The sequence below is a fragment of the Aphis gossypii genome, chromosome 2, assembly GCF_020184175.1.
Source record: "Aphis gossypii isolate Hap1 chromosome 2, ASM2018417v2, whole genome shotgun sequence".
Lineage (NCBI taxonomy): Eukaryota > Metazoa > Arthropoda > Insecta > Hemiptera > Aphididae > Aphis > Aphis gossypii.
The window spans coordinates 88,313,142-88,335,831 of NC_065531.1; the positions used below are offsets into that span (position 1 = coordinate 88,313,142).

At 26.5% G+C, this 22,690-nt stretch overlaps 1 protein-coding gene across 3 annotated transcripts in view; it reads left to right on the forward strand.

Moving 5' to 3' along the window:
* Positions 1 to 22,690, forward strand: part of LOC114122734 (RNA-binding protein fusilli) — a 71,685-nt gene that overhangs the window by 15,390 nt on the left and 33,605 nt on the right. For all 3 annotated transcript variants that reach the window (XM_027985501.2, XM_027985493.2, XM_027985487.2), the window contains exon 3: positions 10,674 to 10,820. In XM_027985501.2, the coding sequence (XP_027841302.1) occupies positions 10,674 to 10,820 (147 nt within the window). The remainder of the gene's footprint in view (positions 1 to 10,673; positions 10,821 to 22,690) is intronic.

The window sequence follows — 22,690 nt, forward strand, 5'->3', positions numbered from 1 at the left end:
CTAATTGAAGTATCTATTTTCTATTATAATATTGGTATTTAGTGCAGCGAGTGTTATTTAGGATCAATTGATATAATTTACCTACAACGGGAGTCAGTCGTTTCCATCGAATCTATTTCTACCCACCTGTCTAAATTTTAGTTTGAGACCATTAAGAGTTACCCAGGGCCACCACGAGGAGGTGGTTTTTACTGACCCTCAAAAATTGTTAGAATTAATTTTTGGGTTCATATTTTTGAACTTCAATTGAATTGAGGTTATTGTAGTTAAATTAGTAAATATATAATATATATACCTTAAGTCAAATATTTCTGTCAATTCTATAAACTATTTATTATTTTAAATAACTGTTGCATACTTTTTTTAAAAAATTTATTCTTGAAATTGTTTTATTTTTATGTTCTTTTATTGCGTTATCAATATTAGTTTATTCCGAATCTCGATATATATCGATGATTGATACAACTGCAGATAGACTAGCGGTTCTCAAATTCCATCTCAATAATATAAGTATAGAAGTATGAATGTATATGATACTTCTAATTAATTTATGGATTTGATGGAAACGAAAATCGAACATTTTTCGTTTTAGCGGAAACGATGATAGTCACATTTTGGGAGTAGAACGTTTGGGCAAATCTACCCAAAATATGTTCTGTTTGGGCTAATAAATATATACCTACCGTTTAGGCGAATAGATATATACCGTTTCAGCGTTATTAAAATATTTATTATATACACTCAACAATTAATTAAACAATATCATATAATTATATATATATATATATATATATTTACCATTTCTATACGACGGAGTTCAGCAGTTTCGAAACTGCTGTTAACGTCAATAAATTAAATAAAGAAAAATAGTTCACCAGACATCAATTGTAACTTACTATTCTTACTACATTCTTCTAATGTATACATATGTATGTTATGTCGATTGGGTCATGTCGAATCTGGTATAATATAGTCTTTTAAATGTAGAATTTATTATAATATAATCATTTTGAAATACATCTTATAATAAAATTAGGACTTATTATGACCTAATATTTAACATATATTATACAAAGACATTACCTATATTACTTAAATGATTTAGTTTGATAATTTGGTAGTATTTAGTTGGTTGTATTGATTTGATGATGTTGAATTCAATGATTATAAAAGTATTAGCAGGTATCTGCTATCTACTTAAATAGGTAGACTATATATTTTCATTTTTCAGTTCCATATTTATTTTATTAGTTAAAATTTCTAATGAAAGATTATATAAATTATTATAGTTTTAATGTTATTTGCGTTGATAGAATATATTAATATTATGTTATATAATTATAAATAGGAAGTACCATTAAAATCTTGAGACATTTTTAAATTTAAATACATGTACAGAGTATATCCTAAAAATCATAAAAATGTTATCTAAAATTTAAAATTTCCAAAAACGTATATTAAAATTTGGTACCTACCTTAATTTATTTATTCGACTAGACACGAAGATGAATCGTACTAAAATGAACATCGTAAATTTGTAACTACCAGAAACAACGCAAAGTGCATTAAAATCCTAGATCTACTTATGTAATTAGTTAGTATATAATCATTAGTCAGTACTTATACAATAATACATAATAATATTATTTACATAAAAACTATATACAAGCAATCAAAAAATAAGTATTAAAAAAAATAAAGCATACTTATTTACTAAGAGGTCTGACGAAGGCTATAGATATGTGTTCAAAATGAATGTTTTAAAATAACTTGAGGAGATCCCTATATATGCAGTAGCTGCGGTTATATTTATATATATTGCCGGAGGACGAGTCAAGGATAACTAGTACGTCGTATTTACAGAATTACATTATTGGACAATGATAGAGCTAGTTCGAGGGAGAGTGAGAGAGAGAGAGAGAGAGAGAGAGTGAGAGAGCGTGTGTGTAGTTAAATTTTTGATGCACAATATCTATCTTTTTTGCCCAACCAACAACCATAATATATCAAATAAGAAAAGATTTTGTTTTCTTTTTTACCTTTTCATAATATGTACATAACCGTTTGATAAATGATCAAATTAAATAGATGATTATGGTAGTGCATATAATTAAGGCATTCGCCAAAGACGTATATTAGGTGACTGTGCACAATAATTAAATGGAAGGAAATAAAACCTATGTTTATTTTATAAATGATAATCATCGATTCACATTTAACCCACTGGCATTATTATTCATTATACTTAGTTATTAATTATTCTATATAGTTATCCTTATTCAATATATTGGCCAACAGCTGGTGGATAACACAGTTCACCAATTATGATTTTAATAATAAATATATTACTTATGTGTAGCATAAAAGAAAACTAATAATTATGCTTCAAATATAAAATTGAATGAATATGTATGTACGAGTATTCTATAAAATATGATGCATTGAATACAATCGGAAAATACATGCAAATTATAGCATGATATCCGGGATCAACTTGCATTTGAATTTATTCGTGACATTAATAATTATGATGAAAAAATATAAATTGTTAAAATGGTATTACTTATTAGTTATTACTAATTAGATATGATATGATATAGTGAATGTAACGAAATATTATTAAACAAAAATCGAAAGATAGTATATTAGAATTTATAGTAATTATGTTTTATACCTAGGTATAAGATGATTATTTTAAAGGCAAACTCTAATTTTTTCGAAAATAATTTATGTTTTTAGAAATAGTAATTTTACTATTTTATATCGTTATAATATTTAAAGTTATTTTATTTTTTTTGAACGACAGCACTTATTTTTAATTTCCAAATAGAATATTTCTCTGAAAATCTCAATGTTTAAAAATATATTTTCAAAGGAAGTGTAAATGAATTGTAATTTATTTTATAAATTACAAGTATGTATTTAAAGCTTCAATAAGCGGAATGGCACTGGCGGATTGAATAAAATGATTATCTTTTACCTACCTCGTTTATCTAAACTTTCATTTTTTATTACATTGAAATTTTCAGAAAAATATTCTGCTTCATAATATGGAATTTAAAGTGTATGTTGCTAGCTTTCTTTTAAAAAGTAATAAAAACTTAAACTGTTTTTTTGGGGGGTGGGGACCGACCTTTAATACCAAAAAATGTTATTTTGTAATATCAATAAATTATTGAAAAAAAGTATTTCCAAAATAGGTAATACTTTTTAAGATACTAATATTATACATTTCGAATGACATTGTACCTAATATTTATAATAAATAAGTTAGGTCATTGTACTTTGTATAAGATAATTAATTTTTATTTGCAGCATAAATATAATCCTAACTTATATACTTTTCTTTTTTTAAAAACTAATTATTATTATTCTTATTTTCGTTCAGTTGTGTTCCTTCATATAACTTATAATTAGTTTATATAATATCTTATATAAATACATTGTTTGATAGGTATATTTAAGTAAATAGATCATAATAAAAAATTCCAACACATGTGTAATACGTTTACATTAATGTTCAATAGGTATTAGTATGTATCTATACATATATGTATGTACGATTTGGATTGTTTTTTATTAACCGTAATAGAGAAAAGATACCATTTCCTTCCTCGAGGGAAAAAGAAGTTTGATGGAGAAAGGACTTGCTTGCAGTTAAAATCTTATGACAGGGACGTGTGGAAGAAACCGGTCCTCGGGTTCAAGGGGTTCTCAAATTCAAAAGAATGGGCTTGTAAAATAAAACGTATAGAACAACAGATGAAAATTATCAATTCACTCTATCGATTCATTTTGATTTCTTTGGTGGATTGAAAAAAATATCTTTTTATAATTTATTATTATAAAAGACAAATTGATTTTTTTATATTGACAACCACTAAGACATGTGTATATTATTTAACTTATATAGTAATTTATAATTACCTAATTATGAATCACTTATGATAATATAAAAAAATACCGATAGCAGTCATTTAATTAACAAATATAATAATGTTATTATTTTTTTATTTTATTTAATTTATTTTTATTTTTAGGTTTACTAAACATTGGTAAAACAACATCGATATTCGACATAATATAACGTATCATTTAAATAGTACAATTTTAGTTAAAATCTTGTAGTTTTAATAAATGTCCTATTTTAATAGCATTTTACAAAACTTATATCATAATTAGGTGGTATTCTTTTCTTAACTTTCTATTCATAATTATACATAAACGTCTATATAAGTATTAATAATAATAAAAATAAAATTTAATTATAATATTATGCAGTGACACACGAGCATTTTTCTAGTATTTCTAAGTATTGCTGGTTTACAAATGTTAATAAATTATATTGATATTTATTATATGAAATAAATAATTTTAATTATAATTTAGACATAAAAATTATAATATAATAGGTATGATAGTATCGTTATAATTAACGTGAGAATATTTTTACTTCTATAGATTTTAATTTACATATAGTAGATTTATATACTAGATAGATTTTACTATATTAGATGTATTAACGTTTAATTATATGTAATATGCATATTGCATATACTACACATGTAGTCTATGTCGTATGTTATATTATATAATATATATATTTTTTGATTGAATTAATTTTTACCAAAAATATTGCATTTATTAATTAGTAATTATTAAAATATATTATTATTAGTTGTCATTAACTTATAAATCAATATTGACGGACCATATAACTGGGAAAATAGGGTAAAAAAGCTTTACCTTATGTCCTTATAGTCTAAATATTTGGAAAATCTCAGTGTGTATAAAAAATAATAATATACCTACGTAACAAATGCAAACATTTTCAGTTAAAATAAATAAACTAGGTTAATTCAAATAAATCTTCTTTAACATTATTATATTCTTATTTTTATTTTTATTTTTTTCTGATAATTTTTAAAAAGTAGCATTATTATTGAATACTGCTCCAAAAATCAATGTGCAGTAATTCGTCGTTTGCGGAGTATACAGCTACTTTATCGAAATTACTTGTATGTAGTGTAATGATAGCAACCCTTTATATTCAATGTCTAGAAAGGATATCATCATCATAATCTCAGAGTATACAATATGCATCTTATTTTGTACATATTCACTCATATATTCACATCATAATAAAGTGATCTGTTACTAATAGTGTTATGTCCATATTCATATAGATTATAAATTGTATTTAAAAATTTAATAGTTATAAATAATAATTATATTTAATAATATAAATTTTAATTTAAGTTTAATTAAAAAGAATAAATAAATATATACTACGCAAGTTCCCTATTTTCAAATTACTACAGTAATAAAAAGGAACTCGTTTTCAAAAATATGAATGATAGGTCGTGTAACATATTTATAAACCATAAGTCATCATGTGGTAGTCTTCAAAAGCAGGGGTGCTTCTCTTGGACATTTTAATGATTTACCAAGCATGCTCACTACTTTTTTTCCCTTTTCATGACAAAATTATTCAAACCTTAACTTTTGAACTACTTTATTTATTTAAAAAGCGTTAAAAGCCATATTTTTAAGCACAGATTTTTTTATACCGTCTAAAAGAAACATCCTGTAGCACGCATATCATTTTTATTAAAAATATAGAAGAATATCGCCCTTTCCCCTGTAAATTGTTAATTGGATGACTTCGAAAAAATTTATGTGTCTATAAATCGAAATGCGAATGAATTACTTTTGAGTTTTTTTTAACTTTGTATACTAAATAGATTAATAGATCTATGATATAATAAATTTGATAGATATGTAGCTATGATAATTTGAACAGCTAAATATTGATGTCAACTTTTTATAATTTGTGAAAATTTCTGAATATCATAAATACTTCTATAGATTTAATATAACTCTGTATATTATATTATATTATATACCTGCAAGGATGGAAAACTTTAAGTTACTAGAGGGCCAATTTTTAAAAAATTAATCTAACGGGCCAGAAAGCAAAAAAAGGTCATCAAAATATACATTTTAATTAGCATTTATTTTATTAATAATAAATAAATTGGTAGTCATTGTACCATAAGGTGTTAAAATTTCTGTTTTCATCATCAATTTTACTTTTTTGTGGATATTCTTTACCTCAAAAACACGAAAAAAATTTTCAACGATAACACGATACAAATGTACAAACAGTTATGGTTAAAACTTAAAAGCTATACATACGTGTGTGTTTGTATATATATACTTTATTATGACATTTAGATATTTAATGATATTCAATGCCAGATAACAATTATTATGTATTGACAAAATAGACTATATATACAGGGTGATTCTTTTATCAAACAACACTCATTATTTCAAAAAGTATTCATGTTTTTGAAAATATTTTTTTTGTATAGTTTCAAATTGTTAAAAAAACAACATTTTTATAAAAAAATTATATTTTTAAATATTTTTTATCCTTATAATTTTTTAAGTTTTTTACTTTTTTGAATGACAACATAGATTTTTAATTTCATATTCCAAAGCAGAATAATTTTTTGAGTATTTTGATACATAAAAATCGAATTTTGGGTGAGTAGTTTATGAGTTATACTTATTCAAAGTTTAGACAAGCGGAGTAGTGGACAAACATTTTGTGGGGTAACCCCGTACCACTCCACTCCGCGCAGCTAAACTTTAAATACGTATTACTCATAAACTACTCACCCTAAATTTGATTTTTAGGTAGGTATCGAATTATTCAGAAAATTATTCTGCTTTGAAATATGAAATTAAAAATCTATGTTGTCATTCAAAAAAGTAAAAAACTTAAAAAATTATAAGGATAAAAAATATAATTTTTTTATAAAAACGTTGTTTTTTTTAACAATTAGAAACTATGTAAAAAAAATATTTTCAAAAAAATGAATACTTTTGGAAATAATGAGTGTTGTTTGATAAAAAAATCACCCAGTATAGTCATATAGATTATAGAGTAATAGACGATAAACTTTAAAATTGTATGATGTAATTTGGAAATGTTGGACGGCCAGTGGTCCTGACCAGATTAAAAATGCTCGCGGGCCGCCAGTTGCAGTCCATCCCTGTTATATATATTATACATAATATATATTTTTCATTGTCAAGGATTAGTATCCTTAGTTAAGTGTATATAAGATAAATATTAAATAATATACAAGAAAAAGGTTTTCATTTAAAAAAAATTACATTTGTATAATGTATATATTTTGTATCCGCCACAAGACACAATCCTTCAATGGTATAAAAAATCTAAGCGATTGGTAGTGTGGTTTTACAGAAGTTATGTATGCTTAAAAATGCCAAAAATCAGAATTTGAACAAATTAAAAATGTTTAAATACAAAAATGTTGGTGAACAATTCTATATAATAACATACATGTGTGTAACCCCAGGAAGTTAATTTACGGGTTTTCATAATCCACTCATCCCTTGTGAAGTATCTTGCGAGCGAACCTCGTAGACCGGACACCTATCAAATCCGCGGTAGATTTATATGTACACAGAGCTATAGTTCGTCTCGCTCGACAGACTTGGACGTCATTTTTAGTGGCGGGGGCGAACGACCTCTGTGCCGCAGAGTTTTGGAAGGCCTCGGGGAGCGATGACATTACTGCCACTGCAGCGCCCGGTATCGCTTCGTAGCAGTCATGATATGTAGGTGGCGTTGCGGGCATCGGTGGCGGAGGCGGACGTCGTCACGCGCGTTCCTTATGACGTATATTAATATTATACTATTTTCCTTGGCCGTTTTTTTTTTTTATTCTTATTATTTCGTTTTTTCGTCTCATCTTATTTTGGTCGTTTGTGACACGGTCTCTCGGAGATTCAGAGCGTTCATCGTTCCGCCTGCTCGCTCACTCCAGTCAAAAGCTTTAGCTGACGAATAACAACACGCATATTGCCGCCATAACTGCCCCCCTACCACACAGTTTTATAATACCACGCAGAGTCGTCGTTTTCTTAAGTTTATATCTAATACTTCTTTTCTATTCGGCTTTTTTTTGTTCCAGAGTCATGACGATTTTATCGCCGACTGCTCTGTTGTTATTATGTTGTTCATTGTTTGCTATATGTATTATTCTCCTCCTACTTATTCTCCCACCTCTTCTGGTCCATCGTTTAGAAACGAATGGTACCTAATGCGTTTAGAAAGGAGATTCGCGCGTTAAATCATCTATGACGTTGTCGACACTCGTTTTTTTCGGTACCGGTTACCCCCTTCCTTCTTCTCGACAAACACCCATTGATCATCACCACTCGCGAGATTGTAATTGCTGATTACGCGACGTGTGAGAACGAAAATTAAAACGAACAATTTGTATATTATATTTAAACATATTATAGGTGTATAATATGTAATGTATACGTTTTAGTGTATTACGTATATTATATGATAATAATACTTTTTTCAGCTCATTATTTGTAGGTAGCTTTTTTTTATAAATGTTATTATTATTTTTTTAAACCTTCGGAGAAAAGGGATGAAAATATATTTATTTTTAGATCATTTTTTATATGTTTTTTTTTAAAACATTTTCAAACATTTTTTGAGAAAATCTTAAGGATTAAGAATTATTCTCTTCTCTCATAGTTTTACCGGCTGTACAATATATAATATAGGTACATAATATGTAGGTATACTATTAGAAAAGTAACTATTTTGTATATTATCTTTATAAATTTAAAGTGTATAATCTAAAAAAAAAAATGTGAATTTTAGTATAAAATATATGTACCTAGTTATAAAAATTATAATATTTATTATATGAGTACGTGATTTTTTTTTTTGTTTATAAAAAATGAAAAGTTTGATAAATGTAGTAAGTCCTATGTATAATATTTACACTAATATAATATTATACCTATGCCTAACTAAAAAATAAACCAATAATTAATAAACTTAAACAATACCTCTGATTAATTGTATACAAGTACCTATCGGTTATAATAATGTATATTCATTACATGGTTATAAAATGTTTAATTTCCAATATTTGTATTTTTTTTTTTTTATTAGTCATTTACCCAGTAAAAAGAGTCTTCAGCACTTAACCGTCCACCTCTCGATAATAAATACTCTATCAACACTAAAATCCAGTCTTAAAGTATTCATAGAAAATAATCGAAAATTATCTTAAATACTGGTAGAATTAAATAGAAGTAATAATATATATGATTATTATTTTGCTTCGGAATATGAAATTAAAAATGTAAATCGTCATTAAACACGAGTGTAATAGTATAAACTATATGAATGTCATATTTTGTCTTAAACATTTTTGCTATTTATTATTTAATTTATAGTTTTGTTGACATACTAAGGTACACATTTTATATATTATAATCTTAAATATACGTATATAATAATATTATTATTGATGTGTTGACATCTTTATTATCATTATATTATTACTTTACAGATTTAAAATTTGCAATATGTTTTAGATTTTTCGAAGATTTAACTTGAGTTCTCGTGAATTTTTGTTTACATATAAAGGCATAAAGCAAGTCGATTATTTGTCTTTCCAATTACTAAATACTTATTACTTCAATTGATACATCATTATTCATTATTATTATTAAGAATCCTTCAGATATCATAACAATGATTTTATAATTGTATAGATAGATAATGTTTAAAACTTAAAAGTTTTGTCAATTATTACGATTTTTTTTTATACGAGTGTTTAGTTTATTATACCTGTTTTAATGTGTTATAATATACATAAGTCATATCTTTTTCTACTTGTTCTTTATAGTTTATAGTACTACAAGCATATTATAAATGATTGTGACTTATAAATTATGAAAGTACTAAAAATTGTTACCTATATACTTTTATGATTTTTATTAGCAACTTCGTTAAATATGTATTTTACCAAGTCATTACCAAAACGCATACATATGTCTTTAAAATATCACTGATGCACAAGTCCATTAGTATTTACCTATACATATCATAATACTAAATTACGACGTGCCCCTTAGTTGTTGACAGCCAGTCTTGAGAAATAGCATTATCTATTGAATTGCAACGTTAATTTTGGAGACATCATCAAATACTCATTATTACGTCTTAATTGTATTTTTAATAACGTCCTAGATACATAATTATTTTTATTTACTAAACGAAATCAGAAAAATCAAATTGTATAATCGATTGTCTATTTAATTTAAATTACCTAGTATTTCACATTACTCTTATAATATTGTAATGTATAGTTAATTAACTAAAGAATTATAAAATAATGTAAGCCGCGTGCCTCTCTGCAGCATATAGGTATACGTGTTTGTGTCTATACTAGTATAAGTACCACTCTATAAGCAATATCGTTGATATTTAAGCCGAGTTCATTAGGAATTCGTCAAGTTTTATTATTTTCTTCTCTATATGCCACCTATAAACCCACTCGTATAGCTACAGGACTAGTATTTCAGAAGGTTAATGACGTATACGGTTTGTAGTGCTTGTTCTACCGGTATGGTTGTAGTTTTATGCATTTTAAGACATGCTTTATTTTTTGGAAAGTTACCAAAATACAAACCCTAAAGCCTCGTATATATTGCAATTATATTTCCAAAACTAAAATGGATTAGCAGATAATCTGAAATAACTGTATGTGTATCTATTTATCGATTAATTTCTTAATTATTTTATTTTTTTATTGCAGATTGTAGGTATTCAGCAGTATTTAGTGAAGCCTACCGAAGTCGACCAAAACGAAAATATCTTATCTGATCAAGTCACATCAGACATAGGTATTACTGAAAAAATGGTCAAAACTTCCGGTATTCCTCTACAGGATGCTATCGACAAGGTGAGTTTCTAATATTTAATAACGTACATGTATCCCCTGAACTTTTTACAATAGTTAAATGGTAATTGGTAATAATATAGAATGTTTTCATGAGGTTAGGTTGAGATTATGTACATTATATAATATCATGTATAAGTTTATTATATAATATGAATGTTTTGCCTAATAATTTTCACCGATGATTTACCGTAAAACTTTCATTAGGGTATATTTGTCAGTAAAGTTTGCTCAACGATTTTAGAATTTATATACTTAAATCAGACATATCTCTTTTTAATACAGATACGTGTGTTCTAGTTTCTAACTTTGCTATGATTTAGCGAGAAATACACCGTGTAGTCGTGTTGACTACAATAGTCTGAGGATTATTTATTATACATATACTGTTTACATATTTATTCAAAGCTCATGCCTCGATTATTTTGTTCTATTATATTGTACACTTATTAGAGGTGGTACTATTAGAATATATTATTATTAAGTGTTGAGTAGAATTCTTTCAGTGTGATTTCAATTTTTATGTCTAAAACACAACAGTTATAATATTGAATACGGGCTATTTTTATTTTATAATTAACGCTGTGCAGATGATGGCACGATTGCGATTATGTATGTTATATTGTTATATGTATCATATTATACAGGGTGATCAACCCCGCATATTCCGCAACAGGTATTCGAAATTACGTACAGTGCAAGTGTACACGCCATAACCGGAGTACTTGTTAATTAGTTTCCTATGGGTCGACTACATATTACTGTTGTGTGTATACACCTGCATGCAGGGCCACAGGGCGTGTAAAACTGCTGATAACATACTGTATAATAGTGTTGTACAGATACCTACATTATACCTACATATTATTATAGACTATTATTATAATATAACCACGCTCTATCGCGTGGTGTAAATAATATGCACAATATATGGGAGGGATGTCTGATACGGTTTTACCCAAGGTAAACCGTCAAGTGATGTGTTTGTATAATTTTATTTTTATTATAATTTCAAGTATACTACGGCGACACCCGGATACACGAAATATCAAATAACCTGTTGTGTTCGTGGCTTACAGTTGCGACTTAGCGGAATAACCTATCGAGATTTGGCTTCTAGTTTTTGAAATAGTTAACCCGAGCAAATAACGCCGTGCACTTTATATAAAGTTGTTTTTGTGCATCTTCTGCGAAGTATTGTATTTTTATATGATCTGTTTCTATAATATACACATCGGTCATTACAGAAACGATTCGAAACACGCTGTGTTGGTACCAAATTTCCCTCAAACATTTTAAATGATTTTGTACCACAAGTCACAAGTTACAAAATAGAATACTTATATAAATATTTATTATCAATTTTATCATATATAATATATTATGTGTTTATGTATTATGTACTCTTGTACAGTGTTCAATTTTAACCGAGGTTTCCAATCATTGGTATTAAATAATATAATAACAATAATTACTTTGTGGTTTTCGTTTACCTTGAACGAAAAAAAAAGTCCACGTTTAATGTTTATATACCTATTTAGTTTATATAATTATATTATTTGTTTTTAAATATATATTTTCGACATCAAATAACATTTTTATAAGAGTACATATTTCTGTAGGAATTATTTTATTTTATTACAATAAACGGGCTAGCTAAATAAAATGTATAATTTACAAGTATAGGAAGATAGTGACTTACATAATATAATATATTATAAGATAGGTTTAAAGTGAAAATTTTGGTTAAAAGTATGAGTTGGGGTCTCGTTAGCAATTCGCATCATTATTTTGATAAGCTTATTATATGTGTAGTTTGTGGTAGATCAGCTATTTATAGACACACAAAAAGGATATAAACTTTTATTTAGACTTAGTTTCTATACCATTTTTTAGCGGTGAAATCTATACGAGAAATCTTGCATATTGATTGAGCAATACACGAGTTGCTAAATTAAAAAAATAATTATTATTTGTTATTTTTCTATAATGATCGTAACGTATTATGACCTGCCATAATAAAAATACGATTATACGACGACTGTACGAGGTATGAACAACATAATATATCGTTTAAATACCTATCTGATGAATACGATTTTCTAGTTTCCTACCGTAAAACTTCTTTAAAATATTTTATCTTCAATGATCTTTATGTTATTATTAGTTTTCAGATGTATCTATATTATAGTCAGGTAGATAATTTATTTGTAAAAATAATAGGATCTTATTTAATTGTTTAACTTGACAATTGTTATATAAAGTAAATCAACATTTTAAATTGTGAGTTGTATGTTGCATGTATGTAAGAAAATCAGGAATGTATGTAAAAATATTAAAAAAAATCCTAAACTTAAAATAACCATTAATATATCATATATTTCTAACTAACAGCCATTATATCGTATATAACGTGCATTTGTGATTTACACTATTATAAATTTTTAGTCCTGGGAACTGTATTATAGTTACTTTAATATTATTAGGTATATGCAATCGAATAAATAGATACTCGTGTGATTTTTTAAAACTGTTCAATTTGTATTTCTCTTATCCAATCTAGGTTTTCTATTGATATAGGGAAATAAACTCATCTAAATCTGCCCTGAACATTACTAGTTAACTTTCATTTTCAATTCCTACAACGATGTTATTATATTACAATAAAAAGGACAACTGGCTTCTGTGAACTCTTATAATATAGCTATCAACCGGTTTTGCTTATGATCGAAAGTAGTAGTAGTAATGTGCATAATATAATATAAAAAACTGTATACGTATGCCGGAATTACGAGTATATACCTGGTAATACTGGTATATACCGCTCACAATCCAGTGTTAGTAACTTATTTGCACCGTTAAACTGGTTTTAGTTATTGATCTACTTGTCGGCGAAATAGAATTTCTTACATCAATCGAATGCTCTCTCTCACTCAAGGTTTTATTTGATAAGGCTTTTAAAAATACAATACAATAATATTATTATTGACCTATTAATTGCACTTCAGTATAATACTATAATGTAATGTATATTGTATCACATTTACTACTAACTATACTAAAGTTGTATGTAAGAACTCAAAGTATAATATTTATTTGTTATACTTTAAACTGTTAACTACTAAATTATGAGAAACTCCGTTACCTATTTGAACATAGTTATAATTGTTCAACGAAATATGTCGCAAACCACAGAGAGTAATCAGTTACCTGTCGGATCAACTAGGACATAGGTATCGCCCTTAAAAGTGTATACTATATAGCAGGGGTGACCAAACTGCGGCTCGCATCTTATCGTAACATTTTATAAAAATAAATTTTAATACCTATGAATTTATGTATTTAAAAAAGTATAATATTTTATTAAATTACATTTTATAAGAAAAAATTACAAAATATACGGTGTTCTTGATATAATATTTAAATATGTATTTTTTTAAATTTTAAATTATTAATTATTTCTTATTTGTTATGTTTAATACATACATATATATATATAATATGACCTTTTTTCCATTTTGGCTCTTCCATATTTATTAATATATTGGTTGGCTCGCGAGTCTCTTCTCGCTGGCCACCCCTGCTATATAGTATTAATAGTATTATATTGCCTTAAGAATTTAAACGAATGAAGCGTGAGTATTTGAATTTAATATCGGCAATTTCAGTTTTTAAAATTTCGTAGTTCGTTTTTTCAGTATTATTACAACAGTAAAAAATATTTATATATATTTATATACCTACCTACCTCGTATTTCATATAATTAAACTTATTTATCTATATGCAATTTGTGAAAATAATATGTATACTGCAGTGTAGTGCACTATAACGTATTAGCAATCTTTAACTATTCTTGTGGTTAATTTTAGGGTTAAGTTTTTAACGGACATTTTTTCATTGTAGTTTAATTCACTTTTAGATTGTTTATTTAATTTTTTTAGTATTTATTGATCATCGACTTGACGCAATTACTGTAGGTACATCAGTTCTCAGCGGTCAGCACTCTGCAATAGCAACAAAACAACTGATTTCGATATGGCCTGGTCAAACACGTTCCACATTTTTTGTCCGTGCCTATATTATAATATGTACAGGTTGGACGGGACCACTGCGTTTTCCTAAAAACGTCTGTAAAGAGGAAACACAGTATCCTGTCTCTCCCATTTTATAAATAAACCTAACCTAACCTGCTTTCATCGTCAAGGATACATAGGTATCTATACTTTTATTTACTCTCGTAAATTGATCAATGGTATAATTATCATTTTGACTTAATTTGTTTTAGAAATAACTCATATTGTATTAGTATTATGTTATTATTTATCATATTTATTATAATGTATTGGTGTATACTGTATACCTATCGTTATTTATAATCTATTCCCATCGGCCATTTGCACCATTCGCCACAACGGTTTCGGTTGATTTACTCCGGAATCAAGGCATTTAGGTTTTCAAGAAAAATTATCAAATTTATTTATTCCCTTCTTCTCGCTCTTTGGTGGTATAATGACAAGCAGGTCGGTAGAGGCCAGTGCACAAAGTGCCCTAATAAAAGCGACACAAGTACAGTTTAACGATTTTGTTCCAGTTGTCGGTTAAGGACTCCGATTCGAAATGTTTTATACATAATGTATCTATATAGTATATATAGTTTTAGCATTGTTTACGGTCCAAGTTCCGTTATGACGATACAATAAAAAATCACTATTACCTCGTCATTCTTAAAACATTATTTTTAGAAATATCTAGTAAGTAGGTAATAATAGTGAATGGAAAATTAAGAACGAAATATTTTTACATAATTGCTCAACCAAATAAAACAAATATAAAAATTTGGATTTTTAGGACAGTATCGCAGGTCCATCTTTTAACTATATTATTTAATACTAAATAATTTAGTTCATGATGGTAGATTTTAAAACAGTTTATTAAAAATAGTCTAAGTAATAATTTGTATCCCATAAAAATTCATATCTTATAATATTATCCAATTTAAAAATGTGCTTCAACTACTGATACATTTTTGTAAATGAAACTTAGAGGACTGAATTTTCATTTTTTAAAATGTATTACGCTACAAAAAATCCCCAATTAATGTATCACAAAAAAATATTGGATGAAGGCCAATATAATATCGATTTATCCTCTAACTTCAGATTTGAATTTTTTTCAAAAAAAAAAAAAAAAATCAAACATAAATAATATTAAATCGATTGATCCTCATAAAAAATCATTTAATCTTTAAAGATGATGAATATTTACTAAGAAGCTTTTTTTTATATTTTTGTGAAAATATCAATGAGTTTAAAACATTTTTTAATAACTAAAAAAAAAATGTAATAATATCTCAATAATGTGTCTTAAAGTATGATATTTTCTAATGTTTAAATTTTCTTAATAATATACTTAACTATATTTAAATTTAAACGAGAATAGGTCTTTTTAAAAATAGTTAACTATCATTTACAGTCATCTATGTGAAACTAAAATTTAGATTTAAATAAAGCGTATACTATTATTAAATGCGCATTACAATTATTTATGTTTAAGTTAAAATTGTTATTTTAAGTGGATTATTTAGAAATATAGCTTTTTCTTAAGTAACTATATCACATTTTTATGTGATTAATAAAATATTTTTGATGTTAATAATTTGTCAATTTTGTTGAATTATAAAAATTATGCATTTCAATAAATAAATATAGTAACTTATGTATTAATTATTATTGTTATATGATAGTTTAGAATATTCTGACTAGTTTAGACGTTTTGGATAATATCTACAAAAATGTAGAATGAACAGAATTTCCACACATTTGAAACCAAGTAAGGACATTTAAGACAGACCTTAATTTGGTTTTATATTGTACCATTTTACATAATGGTCTTACAATTTTACATAACACGTAGTGTATTACTCGTTGTAGGTTCTTATAGGTACCTATATATAAAAATATGTAGTTAAAAAAACGAGTCGTGTTATTCACATGAGTTAAAATGGTTATTTCTTGATCAAACCTGTCTCCATGAAATTCTTGTCTTATTTAAAATAAAAATAAAAATGGATTAACGGTTGACAATTAATAGATTTAACGTAAATTCGTAAATAAACAGGTTATCAACTAACTAAAAATCTTGATCTTGAAACTAATTATGTTTGTAATTTTGCGTTTTGATTTAAATTTAAACATTATAGATGTGCATTATACAAGTCTTTCTCAATATTTTAAATTACAATAATTGCTTTTGCGATAAGCTATTTGTTATATAGGTATTAACATTGTAAGGGAAAAAAGAGGTTAAGTTTCCAGTGGGTAGTACCGGTTGCCGATGTTTATAAAAAAACTATCATATTCTGAAGTATACAATTTTAATTCGCATTTTAAATTAATACTACACAAATTGTATAAAATATTTATAACTATAAACTTGCATTCACAAGACGTAAATAGTTACTATTTTCGGATGACACAGATAACTTACAATGACTGGTACCCAATAATTTTACAAAAACTACAACATCATATGTATTATTATTTAATACAATATGTCTTATGTCACTAACTAGACTAACAGATCTTTCTGTACATTTTCAAAATTATCTTTTTTCTAAAAAGCAATGTGTATACTCATATTATATTCTTGGTTCTGAAACTTGGTACCTAGATAACCCTTAACCTGATTGTGTATTCCTCGAAATAAATTTTTAATATTTGGATTTGTTGGTTTGCAAAAACCAATGTTTTTTATTTTTATAAAAGATTTTTGTTGGTTTCATAAAACACATAGTTATTATAATTGGATTTAATTTTAGATCATAATTTATACTTGGTCAAAACCAACCAAATGATTTCAAAATATATATTTAATTAACATTTAAGATGAGATAAATCTACAGGGATTTAATTTGTCACCAAGAACATCGTTTAGGTTCAACTAGAGTGTAATGATTAAGTATATTATAATGTACTAAAATGATCAAACTTGCAAAACAATTTTAAGTATAATAAAACAATAATTATTATTAATAACTAAAAAAATTCTTAACGCATTTTTAACCTATTTTCCTATGGTGGCAATATGTAAACAATATAATATTAGTTCTGCGAAAAAGATTTAAATCTGTAAATTAGGCATTGCATTTTTTTGTTAAACTCGAACACCTGTTAAAAATCTTGTAACGTAATATAACACATTAATAATCCGTTAAAGGAGAAACCCGATTTTTAAATCCCTTAACAATTTGCATATTGAAATTTTAATGTGGGAACCGTTATGGAACAATGATTCTACCTTCCCTATTTTATATGACGTGTGGGTGGCAAAAGGGTTGTATAATACATATTAATTTACAAAATGTGTATATATTATAAAATATATAGTGTATAAAAGCAGCGATGTATTAATGTATGAGATGTAAAAGTAGAATGACGGTAAAACATTTCGCGATTTTTTTAATCATAAGACTTCACGAGTCATGACAGCAACATATATTATTTTTATACAGTGAAAGGTAGGCCTACGAGTTTTAAACTGCATGAATTAGTAAAGGCCAACGTACATAATCGTAAATTGTTCTTATATATATTATAACCGTAATAAAAAAAATTATAGGTATGTATGTATTATAAGTCCATACTTCATGTATAAAATAAAATGTAAAGTGTGTTTAAAAATATTTACAACGTCGGTTTTCGTTTGGTATATCCGTCGAAACACGTCATTTATGATAATGTATGTTATATATCTGTCTTATATTTTGGAAATTTGATCGGAAACGAATTTGCCCTTTGCTTGTTATTTACTAAAGTATACTTACTACTGTAGGTATACTGTAGTATTTATACAATTGAACTCATTGTATAATTCACTTAGTATGTTTGTTATTAAATTCAAATAATTTATTCTGTAAGTGGTAACAAAATTTAACTTATTGACCTCAGGAGACTTGAACGCAAACCCTTTAATCGTATAGTATAGTGTTTTAATGTTTTTTATGCTTGTCATTTATTATTTACATATACCGCATATTACATTTATATGTCGTGTATAATTTTAAATGCTTTTTTTGAAATAAATCCCAATGTAACATTGAGTAATAAATAAACACTTAAAACAACTTATAATTAATACGTAATGTTAATGCGTACCTAATACATCTATAAATGTTATTAAATTATTCGTTAAATGAAAACTTATCTATGGTTTTAAAAGATTATAAAACTTGATTTATGTATTTGTGCTATTTACTGTGACAAATTAAAAAAAAAATCACCCCTTGAAATTATATTAATATATATAAATATATAGTATGTACCTATTGTACTTATTATCTTAAAATAGATTCTAGATTTTTTATCATAAAAAATATTATTCCCTACACAAGCGTGTAAGAAAAAGATTTTTAAACACTTTCTGCTGGCACTACCGGAAGGTCATTGTACCAATTTACGGCCTCGCGACTATTGTGGTGTGGTGAATTCGTAATTCAGTTCGGCTAACGTCGTCTTTAGACTATACATACGTTTATAACATCTTTGGTCCCTCGGTCTGGTTCACACGCTTGTAAATTCATAATTTCTTAATGGTATTTAATATTTTAAATTTACGTTTAGTATACTATTTCAATAAATAACAACTTAAAAAAAATAGATGCATTTTTCTATGACCCTCCTTAAACGATAATGAATAAAATAGAGGTAATGAGGTGAAATGTGTAAAAATGTATAATAATATATTATATTATTATACCTAATTGTTTATTGATATATAAACCTGAACATCGCTATCCTTGAAAACAATATAAATTTGTTTCATACAATATATTATAGACTAAAAAACTGAACAGTATATGTATAGTATTTACATCTTTTAATTTGTAAAAAAATAAATATAGTTTTATAAAAAATTGTATTTTAATAAAGAACCGGTAACAATTTTAAAAAAAAACACGATGATAAAATTAGATCATTATTAAAAATAAAAAACTAATTAGTTAATTATTTAAATATCCATATTAAATATAAATATAGCCTATCAGTAAAAAACAAATTGTGTGCAGTGGATTTCATTGAATAAATACTTATTCAAATGCAATGTGTCCTCGATCTAGAAATATAGTTTTATAATAATAATAATAATAATAATATAATAAAATAGTATAAGTATGTTTAATGGACACTATCTGCAAATTGGTTTACCTTTCGCTTCTTAGTCCTTCATTTTTGCTATATAACGAGAAGATGATAAGGCACGTAAAACTTACTGATTTAGGGAAACATATTATATGTGTTCATGTATTAGGATGTTTGTTAAAATGGCTGCAATTAACCCATAAATGGACGAGACAATGTCTCCGTTAAGAACATTGAAAACCGAAAAGCTGTATTACATACATATTCATTTGTGTTATATTAATTACTTAAGATCTATATAGTACATGAAAGTTATTATTATTTAATACTTTAGTGTTTACAAATAGATACGTGACTAATAATTATATTTTTTGAGTATAAAAAGTTAATTTTTATTAGAAAAAAAAATATATTTATTTTTATAACAGACATTGATAACAAATTTCAATTTTAAGCCGGTCAAGGTACCTAATATCAATTTTTGTCTGATTTAATTATAAGAGCCGTTCACTTTACAAGTTGTTAACATTGATAAATAAAATCTCGGAAGATATATGTGTAGGTACCTATATTTATTTTGGTATCCGTTGTAATATAGTTTGCAGTGTTTGCACCATACAATTAATAGTATTTTTCTATTGGCCTAAAAAAGACAATAATATAATAAGAAGCCAACAAAAATATTACCAATAAATCACATTACTGTTGTCGTAATAATATTACAACAGTCAACAACTGAACAACACGTCATATAGTACGTATTACGTATAGCGAATTGATGGGTGAGATGATTTTCTCTCCGCTTGCCAGCCTTTATTCATACAAACATATATAATATGATTATACATATTTAATAATGCGTGCAGTGTAGTTCAATGGCCGATCTGTACATTGAAAAAAGAGTTATACTAGAAATCATGAAATAGCCTGCGCTAAAACGTTAGAGATCATTGATTCTCACTCAGCTCGTCTTGTTATTATTATTATTAGATAATATATTATTATATTGTGTATTAGTTATCTATATTTTTTTATGGTGGCTTATTTTTCAACGTTTTTCTTTATTGTTCTTTGTATGATTGTAGTCGTTTTCATTGCATATTCATTCGTCCGATAAAAGTCAACCGGAAGCCGTTAAATCAAACCCTCTTCTAGGGTTGGTAGTTGGCCCATCGATAAATTAAATTTTGTTTTTAGATTCGCATATCACAATTGCTCTTTTTATTCTCCTATACATATAATTAAACCACATACATTTCTAATCTAAGTGTAACTTATCTATTAGATAACTTTAATGTTTTAGTGAGGGAAAACACTTAATATCTTTTCTTATGTAATTATTTTAACTATTTTTGTTTTTATTATTTAAAATAAGTATGATGTATTATACGAATATTTCAAAAATTTTAAGACTACGAATTTCACTTACAAGGTACATAAATCCTCAGCATAAAAAACAAAACAATCCATTTTAAAATTGTATATCTCTGGCATAAAAAAATAATTATTATAAATTTACCATTTGTATTATTGATAAGTGCAACGAGCTCGGAGTTTTACTACTAAGAAACAGCGTGATTTTTTTTTTGTGATACTTACTTTAAACTTTTTGCAAGAGAATTCAAGATAAAAAAAATAATGAATGATATTTTGTTAAATTTCATTAAGTTTAGTAGAATGAAAATAATGTTGTTAGAATAATGATGCCATATAACTGTGATTTTTTTTTATTTAGATTAGTACTTAATCTTTCAGTGTAATGATTTGTGACGGATTGTATGAATAGAATTGCACTTTTGGTATAAATTATATTATTTTTATATAATAAAGAAATTAGCTATTACCTACTACGTTTTCTAATGTTGTACAATACTTAAACAAATTATTTTAAACAATATACCCACAAAATAAGCAAATATTTTATTCGTTTTTAAACACGCACTAATAAATAAACCAATACGAAATTACAAAAAATATATTTTTCATTTATCATCTCAAATCGAGAAAATTGTGTACCTATAGGCTATTGGAGATTTTATATTGTAGTGTAATACTCTAATCTAACGTATGTTATGTGTGACCCAATACTTGAGGGAATAGATATTTTTTACTAAAATAAAATATAGTCTCAGTTAAGCTGAGACTTGTTTCGGCAAACAGAGGCTATCACACAATGAGAAGCATGTTGTCATCAAGGTTACTATCAAGAGAAACTAAAACGAAGCTGTATATAGCCTACCTACGCCCTATTGCGATATACGCCTGTGAGACCTGGTCGACAACAAGAGGAGATGAACTAAAACTCCTAATTTTCGAGAGGAAAATATTAAGGAAGATATATGGTCCCATACTAAACCCGGAGTCAGGAAGTTATGAAATAAGAAAAAATGAGGACATCGAAAGCATTTTCAATAAACCAAACATACAAGCATGTCTGAAAGCTAAAAGACTAAAGTGGGCTGGCCATGTATGGAGGGCAAAGGATAAGCTAATTCATAAAGTACTAATCAATAAACCCAACGGCAAGAGGCCAAGAGGAAGGCCCCGCCAGCGATGGTTCGATAGAATAAACAAAGATCTGGAAAGCTTGGGAACGACAAAAATTGAGGATGCGGATGATCGGGAAATGTGGGGGAACGTGGTAAAAGCGGCAAAAGGCCTTCAAGGCCTGTAATTACTACAAAAAAAAAATAAATAAATAAATAATAAAATATAATACTTTTTTCCATTAAGTA